At 41.0% G+C, this 13335-nt stretch overlaps 1 protein-coding gene across 2 annotated transcripts in view; it reads right to left on the bottom strand.

Moving 5' to 3' along the window:
- Positions 1 to 13335, bottom strand: part of syne1a (spectrin repeat containing, nuclear envelope 1a) — a 113652-nt gene that overhangs the window by 59145 nt on the left and 41172 nt on the right. For both annotated transcript variants that reach the window (XM_075459619.1, XM_075459620.1), the window contains 8 exons: positions 11892 to 12028; positions 6785 to 6962; positions 4397 to 4579; positions 3588 to 3731; positions 2176 to 2331; positions 1107 to 1271; positions 495 to 667; positions 192 to 345 (listed from right to left, as the gene is read on the bottom strand). In XM_075459619.1, coding sequence (XP_075315734.1) covers positions 192 to 345; positions 495 to 667; positions 1107 to 1271; positions 2176 to 2331; positions 3588 to 3731; positions 4397 to 4579; positions 6785 to 6962; positions 11892 to 12028 — 1290 coding nt within the window. The remainder of the gene's footprint in view (positions 1 to 191; positions 346 to 494; positions 668 to 1106; positions 1272 to 2175; positions 2332 to 3587; positions 3732 to 4396; positions 4580 to 6784; positions 6963 to 11891; positions 12029 to 13335) is intronic.

The following is a 13335-nucleotide window of genomic DNA, read 5'->3' as shown; positions in this document are numbered from 1 at the left end:
ATCTAATTTTCCGAGAAAATAAAAAACAGGAAAAAGATGACAGCTGATCTGCAACTTGTAGCTAACAGGCTTTATAATTACAGCTGTGCTTTAGGGGGTGATTTTGAGGGTTACATCTCAAAGCAGAAAATAAGTTTAACAAAATCTACTCTGTTTTTTTAGGGCACATAATTATCTATGACATGTCATACCTTCGTCTTCCCCAGGTTAGCAGTCTTGTCTCTCATCTCAGAGTACTGTCTGTCTGAGCAGCTAAGTGCCTCATCAACACGGTCCATCCACTGTACAAACTGCCCCACGTCCTCCTGATAGCTGGTCCACTGCGACAGAGCACCTTCTAACTGACTGTAGTCGAAACAGAGGGAAAAAACAAGTGTGTGCAATAACACACAAGGATTTTAATGTCACTTAAACCTTGCAACCAATTGAACTTGAGACAAATACATTAGACAGTTTCCAAGTCCATTAATCAAAGATCTTCTGATCCTGATCACCTTTTACACTGGATTGAGGCAGAGAGCAATGAATCCCATGAGTCCTTGAGGTCTTGAATCTGTTTGCGGATCACTGGGACCCCCTCAGCCGAGGTATTCCTTTGAACTGCCTCTCCCCGCGTCAGCAGCATTTTTAGCTGGATCTCCCTCTCCTGACGGGCAGCCAACAAGGCCTACAGGCAGGAGTGAACAAGCAGACATAAAACAAATATATAAGGTGTAGAACAAATATCTATAACTAAAATTTTACACCACTAAGTCTTTGCAACATGTGCACATGACTATCTAAAAAGTATACCAACATTGTTGCTAGGATACGATTTGGTGTAAAGTGCAGAAAAAAAGTGCCGGAAGTGTTACACAAATGATCCATCATTGCAAGACTAATTGTTGTATTGAGCTATAATACCAAGAACGCTGAGAGCAATTTACTTTTTCAATATTTAATGAGGACTAAGACTTGAGTAAGGATCCAAAACCTGAAACTAATTTCACCAAATCACAAAAAAATAAAACAACCAATTGAGAGACATTAATTGGCAACCATTCAGAAAATCTCTAAAAATTGTGCTGCCCTGTAAGTGATCCCACACCCATCTAGTTCTTTCTTACTTCCAGCTGTAACATGCGGTCCTCCAACACGCCCTTGTCTGTGGTGGTGGAGGTGCAGGTGTTAATAACCCTCTGTGCCTCACACACCCAGTCTTGAAGCTCTTTAAGTCCTTGAGAGAATAGTCGGTGTTCCCCGACAATACGCTCAATCCTTGAGGCTTTGTCCTGTAGAAATGAGGGGGCAGCTATGTAAACACACTTTCACAGTCTTTTACTGGTTCTATGCGAACTGAGAATTTTAAACATCTCTGCACGACAACTGTGTCTTCATATTGTTTAGTTTGAAATGAGCCTTGTTTTCCCTCACAAATGTCTCCAGAGACTCTCACACCACCACATTACAGCACAAGTACATGTTTGCAGTCTTCAATCGTACATCTTGAACATCTAAGCAACTGTGGAGTGAAGAAAGTAAAAGCTGTAATGACTTGTGGCAGTTTTAAATGATTGAATTCCTGTTTCCATGTCTGGCAGGGAAGAAGACCTAAAAATAGCACTCTGGTACAAGCAGCAAAGTAAATAAAGCCCATTCATCATTGCTGGGATACCTTCATTGTCCTCAGGTAAGAGAACAGTGCTTTGCGGTGAGTGAAATGTTTTGCTCTACGATACATCAAATTAATCATAAGTGTGACCGATCTAATGAGAGCTTCATAAAAGGTCAGCTTCAAAAGCACTGACACATTTCAGCTTTGGCATTTTAGAAGTGCTTTTGTGGATGAAGGAAAGCTACACAGCGTTGCCCTTTTTATGTTGATGAGTCTGCAACCACAAGGACCTTTTGAAGATGAGATAGGTTGCTGTGTTCTGGTAAATTACTCTGGACACCAAGACGTACTTTGGGGCAATAATTTTACCAGTGGAGAGCTGATTAGCACAACTGTTGGAAGAGGTAATAGTCTATGATCACACAGAACAACAGAGAACAACAGGGAACACCGTGGCTGACAGGCATTTTATACCAGAAGTACATGTATCAAGCAAAGCATGCTGCAGCATTTCTGTGACAGAAGCACGCATTCAGTTAGGGGACAGGTGGCCACAGGGTTACTGGTGCGAGCTGTGTTACCTTGGTTAGGTTGCTGAGGGCGAGGAACTGTGCAGACAGCTGAGATACTCTGTGGACGAAGCCCTTCCCAGCTGCTTGTCCCTCCCAGAGACGATGAGCTCTTTCCCTCAGCCTGCCCAGCTCTACTTCCCGAATGGTCATCTCCTCCAGTACACACTGGACCAGTACAAAGGAGGAGGAGGAGGAGGGGGAAAAATAGAGACGGAGCAATGTAGTGTTTGAAAGTGACAGATTGTAAAGGATAATTGTGTGCAAGCACCGTTAAAAAGGGAAAATGAAATGACAAAGAAATAAAAAATGGAGTTTTTCATGAGACAGGAGGCATGAAAGGCACATAGGAAGGATGCAGGGTTGAGTTAACATGTCACGAGTAGGAACACGGAGGAATGAGAGCACATCACACATACATGGATAAAAACAGGGGAACAGAACATCATAATACAAGCATCAGCAGTATTTCTCTTGATGTTCAGTTTGGAATAGAAATGCTGTTATTCAGTTGGACACCACAGAGCAGAGCAGGGAACCCATCGAAGGCTGCAAAGGTGGGGGTATAGACATGACAGGGTAAAGAGGGTTTTGCCAACACAGGTTTAAACACTATAGCCTGCATGTATTGTATTGTACTTCAGGTGCTGGAGGGGGTAGAAATGTAATTACCTGCAGGGCCAGACAAAAGACAATGATAGGAAGTGCTACAGCAGCGACAGAATAAACACAAAAACATCTACAATGATAAAGGCAAAGCTTTAAGATGGGCTTGATATATTTTTTTCCTCTGCTGTCAGTTTTATCTTTCTAACGCTTCGTGCTTCTCTTCCTTTCTTGTGTCTGCCAGACATGGCAGAAGCTGTTATCGCATCCAGAAAAAAAGGCCTTTTAGCCACGCAGTGCTTCAGCTGTGACAGAAGCAGAATTAATTAGATTTCTGGACTTCTCCTCTGACTATTGTGTCAAGATGCGGCTCCATTTTGATCCAGTGGTGCTCAACAAATGTAATTAGGTCTCTCTCTTTTCCCCAGTGAATTGAAATTGTACTTTAGGGATCCGTATCTGATGGAGAGGCAACTATTAACTATCCTACTTAATATTCAATTTACAATCCAATGACAAGGTTTACTTAAGTGAAAGGAGGAAATGAGAGAACATCAGCATTAGCAGCTGAGAAGAGAAATTTAAAAGGCTCTCTTTTGGTCATGTAATGCAATTTCACAGCAAACAGATCTTACAGTCAGAATTAAAAAGCCTTGATGTTATGCACAAGGATTAGCTGTGGGAGTGGCCATGAAACAATGTAAGAACTAACAGATGGACCCATGAATAATCACAATAATTATACAAAAAATGTAATTTTGAGAAAACTCTGACATCCACATAAAGCAGAATCATGATGCTGTTGGGCACCAAAATACCTGTAATTTACTGAGCTCCTGTTTCTTGGCTGGAAGGTCATGTAGACGAGCGCTGCTCTCCTGAACTCTGACCTCTGTGCTGTTGAGCCAGTCCTGCAGAGGCTCAGCACTGGCCTCAAACTCTGTCATCTGGGACTGCAGATTCTGTTAATGTAACGCAGCAGATGAGTTTACATAAACAACCAGATTAACAGTCCACTCAGAATTCAAATGCCACATGTAAATACTTCAATTAGATCAGACTGATCTGATCTGACTCTATTGTGGAGCCCTATTTTTGACAGGGCTCCATTTTTGACCAGGGAAATTCAGAGAGGATAACTCTCTCGGCTTGCTGAAAGATCTACTTTCATGTTGTTGTTTACAGACAGCACGAGAAGAAGGCCTACAAGCTGTTGAGTTATGAATAAAGTTGGGAAAACAACATTTTTCTTTGTTATCTAACAAATTGTCATCTAAAACCTTTTTCTTTTTATACTTTCCACAAATTAGCAGGCAGGCCCTTTTTTTTTTTTTTTTTACATATCGTAAGGGTTTCAATCTCATTAAATGCTTTGTAGCATGTAAACACAATTTATTGGATCTCCTCATTTTGTGTCCACAATTCAATTTAATCACATTAAATAAATATTTGTCACAGTAAATATAGCTTTTAGAGTAAATGAAAAAAATCCGACATCTGGTTAGTAAATATACATAGACCTACTTTATACGAGCTGCATTGATTCACATATCAAAACCACACAGTTAACTTCAATTTGAGCACATGTTTTTCTGACCACAGAAAACAGCAACCAAGCAAAACCAACCTTGAGTGCATCTTCTCTCATTTGCAGGTTATTCATCAGGCTCTTCCAGTCCTCTCTGGCATTTACCACCTTGGCCTTGATTCCTTCCACTCTGTCTTTGGACACGACAGCCATCAGCAGCTCCCCACTGGCTCCTACTGTACTAAGCCTGGCCTGGCCATTCTCCCTGTCACTCAAAAACTCCTGAGGGGATACACAGACAAAGACAAAGGAGCTGTGACTATTTAATAAACGCACACAAAGGGAAGAGGGCGTGAAAGTTAAAGAAAAGAAAAATGGCCTGAATGAAAAACCAAGACCTTTGGTGCCCCATAATCTGACTTTGCACAGTGATAAGCATTGATTACATTAGACAAAGTCGTTCCTAATTCTATATGCATATAAGCAGGATGATGTGCCTCACACACAGTTGCTATCACAGATAAGGCGAGTCAGTGAACCTGAAATGTGTTGGTTTCTATGTAGCTACTCCTTACCCACCCACTGAGAATGTACACACATACAAAGACACAAAACGCATACACAGCCTACACACACACACCCTCCCTGGGAGCGGAGCTGATGACAGTAACGCAGCAGGGACCGCTTCACCATCTGTGCAGTCAGCACATCACTACATCTTCAGCCTCCTCACACACAAGCACAGAAAGTCTGAATCTTTCTCTCAGTCTCTCTTTATCTCTCTGTCTCTTAATTTTCTCTGTCTGCTCTACGTTCATTCACTGTTTCTTCTTCACACTTAGTAACATTCTCCTCCCACCAGTGTAACTGCATAACACCAATTAAGCATGGCACAATGGACGCCCTCACCCCTCCCACGCTGGCCCTCCTGGAGGCCAGTCATGTGGAAACATTGTTCCACATTCCTCACCAAGTCAATATTAAATAAAACATGATTGCCTCCGTATTGCTCTGTCCTCTATGTACATGAAAAAAATCCCTTTCATCCTTCAAGGATACTCTAAAATCTTCAGAAGTACACACAAAAATCTCCACAGCACTCAATTAAAAATCTCGTTGGAAGAAAATTATCCAGAAAAAAATCCCCATCACATTATTCTATTGACAGCCTGAAATGAATTTTTCTTGTGACCACGTGACTGCTGACTCAATAAAACATCACATATGCAACCTTTTCTGAATGATTATCTTAAAGTACTAGGAGTAAAATCAAGTTGTTACGTTCTTAGAACAAGAGCTAGGCTGTAATAGCACCACAGCTCCTTGATGGCAGTATGGTGGGTGGTGGTGGTGGTGGTGGTGGTGGTGGATGTGCTCATGTGTCTGCAGGGTAATTAACTGTCTAGTGCAGGGATGTGGGCATGTCTACCTTCACAGACAAGCACCTGACTCTTAGACAGGACCCTGGTGGGCTCTAAAGAGGCTGCCAGACCTGCCAAAATCTCACAGGAAGACACACAGACTTCTCTTTCAGGAGATATTTTGAAGAGAACCACAGAGAAACCCCACTGTGGAGCTTTCTCGTATCCCATTTCCACCTCATCCAGCCTATTGCACGCCCCCCCCACTCCAACAAGCCCAAGAGAGGACACTCAAGAGTGGGCATGTTTAGTCATCCTTCAGCAATCTCCCATTGAAAATTGATTGATTATACAACTAATACAAAATTTCACTTCTCTTTGTAGTAGCACTCTTTGCTTAGTATGCCAGCTTCATGCAATGAAAGCAAAATCAAGCCCTGGTTTCCAATTAGTGGCGGTGGATTCAAAGTGTACTCTTGTGAGGATTTTGAGTCTCTCAAGGACCAAACAAAATTACTTGAAGCTTGTTGAATCAATACCCACAAAGGCAGGGAAATTATATTAACTCCACTATTAACAGATACTATCTAAAACAATTACTGCAGCAGGGGAGCTGTGTAAGGACAAATAGAAACAAGGCAACATGGCCATATTCAGTAATTAGCTACAAGAGTATGAAACACAATCATTAACCCACAACCATTCTGCTAGCATAAAAAAGTTATCAAAAAATGTTATTTCTCAAAAAGCTCGATTATTACATTCAAATGAACAACTTTTCATGTTCTACTGCCTTCTGTCCCAGCAGAATATGAACAAAATATGATTTAATCAGTGTTTATTGCTTTTCCGTGTCTGGTGTGTAAAGGGAAAACTCCTCTGTTGCACAGGATATGCTGCTTTTTATAATTTTAGCAGCAAAAAATATTAATCCAAACCAAGTAGGAGCAATAACAGCAAAATAATAAGTGATATATATTCATGAGCAGACCAGAAACACCAATGAAAAGACTGCATCTGATCATACTTACATATCACCGCATTTCTTAAAGCATTATAAGATTTTCCCTGATGTCTCCTTTAAAACAAACAAAAAAAAAAGAGTTTAAAAAGAGATGTCTCTTACTTGGATTCTCTGCAAAGCGGTGGAGGCCTCTGAGACAGTCTGTGGCACATCAAAGCACTTGGCGGTACTGATTTTGGCATTGACCAGCCACTGTTGGAAGTCTCTCAGAGCCGCACGGAACCTCTGCTCCAATAGGCGCTCCTTATTTTGACACTCCCTGGATGCACGAAGACTAAGACTGTGGGTAAGGAAAAATTAAACGAGCTTTAACATGCTGTTCCTGGGCTGCAATCTCCGAAACGAAGACACGAAGGAGCAAAAACACAAAAGAAGCAACAACCAGAAGAAGTGTTTGCTGTTAAATTCACAACAAAGAAGACATACTCAGATAATTCAAACTGTTCTCATATTAGGGAGGAAAAGAAGCCTTTCAGTGGTCAGGCATGAGAAATGTGCAGGTGGAGAAATGGCAAAGTGGGTGAAGTGGAAGGAATAAGTGCTGGGGCAAGGAGGGAGAGTGGGGGATGGTGTTAAGGGGCAGTGTGTGGGAGGGGGATTGAGGGGCAACATATGATTGGGGAAAGAGTTCACGGGGGTGACATGATGGAGAGAACGAGGCATGACAGCTTGCATCTATAGAAAAAGTGTGAGATTGAGGATATAACACTGAGGGGTAAGAAAAATAAAGAGACACAACATTTTTTGTGTGTTTTGTGTCATGTGATGTGATTCTAGTCTATTGTCAGTGAATGGACTCGAGAAACAATACAGAGAAAAGAAAAGCAACAATATTGATAACACTACGTATTACAGCAATAATAAAGGCATTGACTAAATAAAGTTTAGTTTCAACTTGTTGAATGAAACAGATATCAAATGTCCCTCTTTAACAGACGGTTATGATTTTTGGCATGAACCATGAAGAATACTGCCGTAAATCCCATTTGAAAGGGTAATTATTAAGATATATTCTCGCTTTCCCATTATTTCTATTTAATCTTAAGGGTTAAAATGTTATCCAATTCATATAAACTTAAAAGCTTTTGGATTTAATCAATCCCAGGCGATAAATATTTGGAAGAGAGGGCGGGTGTGGCCTAAAGCAATAAAGACCATATTGTTACTGTAAAGCTTTATTATCTCCTAATGGGCCAGACAAGACATCTAACTGAGATTTAAGTACAATCCAGATTTCTCCACTTGGCAGAGCAAAGGTGCCCCTCACTTTTAGGGATCTTAAGGAATAGTGCACATCACGCAGTCCAAATAGCCCCAAACATGCCCTAAATGAAAAGGGGCACTTAGACTTACATTAGACTGTTGTTCAGAATTGTAATATATGTCTTTCAGACAGGTGCAACACCTTTTGAGATGTGACCACGAGTCAATCAAATGTTACAAATAGTTAAAGGGATCACCAAAAGTGCAAGGAGACAAAAAAAAGGCATATATAACTTTGAAAGATGCTACCAAGAACCCATTATACTCCAGTGTCACGATATTTCACAAGGGTCTCAAAGTTGATAATAACAATCCAGCGTCCTTCATTTCAATCCATTTGAGGAATTCAGGCTCCTTTTAAACATGAGCTTTATAATGGGGGATGAAAAGATACTAAAGCATTTGGAAAGCTTTGTTTGCTGCTTCAGTCAAGATTTATCAGGACAGATTCATAAAAGTCATGAAAGTGACAGACTCAGTGGATGAAAGAAACATGCCCATGGCTGTTTTTAAAGAGAAGCATGTTTATATTGCTTAGCCAGTATTTTTTAAGACAGTATGCTTGTAATTGCATTTATGTGTTACTTAGTTGTTACATTTACTCTAAAGAACAAGAAATAATAAACTGGAAAAATATGTTACCAAGTAATTGTATGTACATATAGTTCCAGAGAAAGAAAAAGCTCTTAAGGTTTGATTAAAATGAAAGTGTATTTGTTCAATTATATTATGAATTCTTGTGAATAAGTAGTATTCTTATATTCTACAACTCAAATATGATTAATGCCAGGGAAGTAGTTCACAATTATCAAGGCAAATAAACATTTGATCAGTTGTGAATTTGGAACTCATGTCTTCATTAAATCGGTGAGAAATATACAAAACAAATGGAACTTCTTGCATAGGTTATTACTCTCGACTGGAAATAACCTTTACACACTGTAGTGGACAGTTGGTAGAGGTTACAGGAGGTTGTAAAAAAAAAAAACTGAGAAGGATGCCAGCAGTGAAACAAGGTACACAGCTGCTAAAGCAGGCATTACTGTCAAAAGGCAGGCATGAAGAAAACAACAAGGCAAACGCACACCCCCCCTCCTGCGTAAGAATCCACAAACACAAACTGAAATGGACACATATGCATGCATACAAACAGCCTTGAGTTTTAACGGTGTGATGAAGCGAATACGGTGGGGATGACATGGGTTTAGAAGAAGAAGCACTTTTTTCTGCTGTGACAGACAAAATCTGGCATGTGCTATGAAAGGAGGGGGAGTTACTCCTTTCCCTACTCTGTCTCCTCTCCTTGGTCTTCCTTTTTCTCTCTGTTCACTCTTCTTGCTGCAGCCCTTAATGCAGGACAGGTGCAAAGAGTGCACAGGCCAAATCTATGACAGACTGAAAAGCTAAGTGAAGAGGAAAAGGTGCTGCTTTTGCCAAGCAGCAGCCAAAGCCAGCTAAGTGCCAAAGCATTTCCAACACGTTGACCTAACCCAGGTTTTTTCCAAAACTACGATAGTCCCAGAGCAGCACAGTAAATGCAACATCAATGTATGTTTTTTTTGTATGCTCTGTTGTTCTTTTGACAAGGCAGACGGTAAGAGCTTAGTAACTCGCCTAAAACAAGCATTTTTTTCTGGTGAAAAATTAACCTAAAAGTTACAGACAGTTCTGCATAAAAATAAACCACAGAAGGACAAAGACACAGTGAACAAGCAGAGGTGAGGGAAGGTGGTTAAATGTCGCTTAGCAACTAGTGGCTCTGCTGCTCTCCTTCACCTTTCACCTTCATCTGGCTGATACACATGTCACACCTATTTCATATGGCCACATGCACCTGCACACTCCTCTACTGCAGACGAGCTTGTAAATGTGGGCACTAACATGTGGTATGTGTTTGGGGAAATTCTTACTATCTGCCGTTTTTCCTCCAGTGTGTTGTGTCTTTATTTGTATTTAATTGAGATTTTTTACTTTTTTCTGTGAAAACACTGATTTCTATGCTGGTTTGGATGCTGTGCTGCTGGAATGATTTCAGCAGGTATTTCAGGCACTTATTAACATCTTTTATGACTCATATCGATTCCTGCGGTAAAGTTGTTTAAATCTGATAGCAGCCCACGTAATGAGTGGAATAAGACCCCAAATCCAGTTGGAAATGACAGATCACACATGAAGGGCAGGAACAAAACAGAGAGCAAGAAGGAGGAAGAGTAAACCATACCTTCTTTTGATCATCATGGGAAATGTAAGGTTACTGACACTTAAAAGTGGACACGTTGGAGCACTGACGAGGACACATCAGCAATATCGGAATGCAAAATTGAGCGATTCACTGAGACATGGCCACATGATCCTCCTTCAGACTTCAACACGCCACTATGCAGCTTTCAGACAGACTGCAGTCAGAGCAGGAAGGTAAAGAAGGAGGGACTGTAGAGCTGAATAATGGCTTCCTCCATTCCACTACCTCCTACAGTACTTCCTTGACTTCCAGTACAACTCAGACTCTTATCATCTCCAGAAGCACTCACATGTTGTTGGGTGCATCAGTGCTGAGTACACGGCACTGGTTGACCATTTTGTGGCATGCGTGAACAATAATATAATCTTAAAAATGAACAAAGCAAAAGAGATTATTGTGGATTTTAAGAGGACCGGGTATAAGCCAAACACTGTCTCAATCCTGGGGGAACAGGTGGAGGTCGTAGATGACTACAGGTACCTGGGTGTTCAACTGGACAACAGGCTAGACTTGAAATGCAACACTGAGGCAGTCTACAAGAAGGGACAGAGCAAACTGTACTTGTAGAGGAAGCTTAGGTCCTCAAATTTTTGTAGCAAGATGTTTCATATTAGTTAAATCCGTGGTGGAGAGTGCAATCTGCTTTGTAGCCATCTGTTGGGGGCAGCAGCATCAGAACCAGTGAATCAAAGAAACTGAACTAACTGATGAATTTCTGCCAGCAGCAATAACCATACACAATGACAGATTATGATGATTAATGGGAAAAAAAAAATACTGCAACATCTTATTTTCCCTTTGTGAGGAATAAAGTATGTTTTCATGGCATTTTTCAAATGCGGCTTGTGTTTCTAACAAGTAGTGCAATCCCTCTCAGTTTCCTCTCAGAGTTCAGGCTTGCCAATGCTGGGTGAGACGCTTTCAGCTTAGCTGTTGCTTCACTACATATACAACACCCCTGTACATTCATGGTGATCTATAGAGATTCCTACTACATCTCTTTTTCTGCTACACTTCCAACTTTCTAACAGATTGTCAACTAACTTCATTTAAATTAATTTCAATGATTTATTAATTTTGCCCAAGAATCTGAACTGCAACAGTATAATTTCCCTGCAGGGTATAATACCGTATCGTTTAAATTAAAACATACACATCCCCTTTAGAGGGAATATCAACACTAACAAGTATGCCTGAAAGCTTTACCACATTTTTTTTTTAATGTTGGCTTCCTTGTTAAGTAGTTTGGCTACATTGCAGAAAACTGTCCTTGGCATCACCTCACAGAGTTTAGAGTTTAAAACACATTAAAGACAATCAGCAGAAAAAAGCATTAACAATATGATTAAAAAAGCAGAGACACAACTAAAAAGAACAGTGAAATGAGTAAAATCATAAGGAGGTATTGCATTAAGTATTCAAATCACATTTACTTGTTCATAGCATGATGCATCTTAAAGTGTGGATGAAAATAACGAGTAGTCTGAATTATCAATTTGGAAAACATAAACAAGAAGAATGGTAATGTTAATATAATAATATCATCAAAACATAATGAAATGACTACATTGCAAGTCCATAAACAGGAATACTGCATTAACTACATCATACTTCAGCTCCAACTAATACATTTGATTATAATTTCTCAAATGTGAGTATTTCTCCACCACTAACTGCTCACTGCATCAGAAAGATTCCTCTCACCTGTTGTGCTGTTTTATAAGCGTAGTGACCCGGTCTGATTGTGAGCCAAGGTCTCTGGAGTATCGCACCAGGTCATTCAGTTGGCTTTTCAACTTCTCTGCCATCGGCTCAGCGCTCTGCAAGCCCTCCAGAATATCCTAAACAAGACAAAACACACAGCAGCTGGCTCAGTGGGAGCTTGTGTGTCAAGAAGAGACAAACACCCAACGGATCTGCATGACACTCTTCAATCAGCGCATTCTTTTTCACATCCCAGCTCAGTCATTTATCACTCTGCTCACATTCACACTAACACACACACGCTGTAACACATACTCACAGTGCTGCCTGTTCAATAGAATTTCTGTTCTTCGCAGAGTGTGGCAGGAAGGAGCTGTGGATAACGTTCTCCCGCTCTCCTCAGCGTGCCTCACATTCTACACTCACACAGTCATGAAATCTTCTCCCATGAAATATGAACAAGCTCTGACTCTCACTCATGTTCTCCCCATCTGACGTACAGCGATTAAACAACCCCTCCCTCCCTTTCGCTTTGGACTCGTTGCTCTCTTCTCTTTTTCTCTCTCCTCTTGTGCTTCTACTACTTTCTCTCCCCTCCTCTCTCCCTCCTCCCACTCCTTCCACTTATTCCCACTCACACATTTTTTTCTCCCTCTCCTCCTCTCATGCTCTCTCCCGGTGGAATTCAGCTGTCAGCCCTCACAGATGCAGAATTGGTTCAAATACACGCAAACAAGCGCGCAACGAAAACACGGCCGGACACAGGAAACAGGCTGGAGGAGAGGGAGGAGCGGAGGGGAGGAGTTCTCCTCTGTTCTTTGACAGCCCCAAATTGAGGAAAACCGGAGAAAGGCATGGCCAAAAAAGCCTGGGGAGCAGTGTGAGGTTGAACAGGCTGGCGTGGCCTTGACAATAAAGAGAAACCGTCACTCTGTAAACATCCTGAGGAGGTTTGAGGCAGAGCAGTAGGGAAGGTAAGAAGCAAGAACATCAAGACATAACCCCAGCAGCCAAGAAAGACAAATCAGTACAGTTCATTTCAACCAAGTTGGAGAACAGTTTGAAGAAAAACAAAAGAAAAAATAAGGGGATGCTTGGAGGGGAGAGATAGTGGGAAATAATGTCTGTTAAAAACAAAAGGAGGAGGGTAGAGGGGCCGGCAGGGGAAGACAAAATAAGCAGGAAACTGATGGGATTGTAGCTGTCATTCGTCATTCCTGTAAAGCCGATTTACAAACTAATCTGTTTTTCGGATTTACTAATAGAATGGATAATTACTGACAAGACAGAGTGGCTGAATGCAGAGGATGTCTGCACACTGTGTGTCTATGTGTGTTTATGTGGGTACTTTCCATTAAACAGTGCTAATCACTTTCTCTGATAGTACAGCCTGGCACACAGTGAGTTTTTATAATTCATTCTTTTCTTAATAAACTATTGTGAG

The sequence above is a fragment of the Odontesthes bonariensis genome, chromosome 24 (assembly GCF_027942865.1).
Source record: "Odontesthes bonariensis isolate fOdoBon6 chromosome 24, fOdoBon6.hap1, whole genome shotgun sequence".
NCBI lineage: Eukaryota > Metazoa > Chordata > Actinopteri > Atheriniformes > Atherinopsidae > Odontesthes > Odontesthes bonariensis.
Note: the sequence above shows the minus strand (reverse complement) of the source record. Positions and strands in the feature narration are given on the sequence as shown.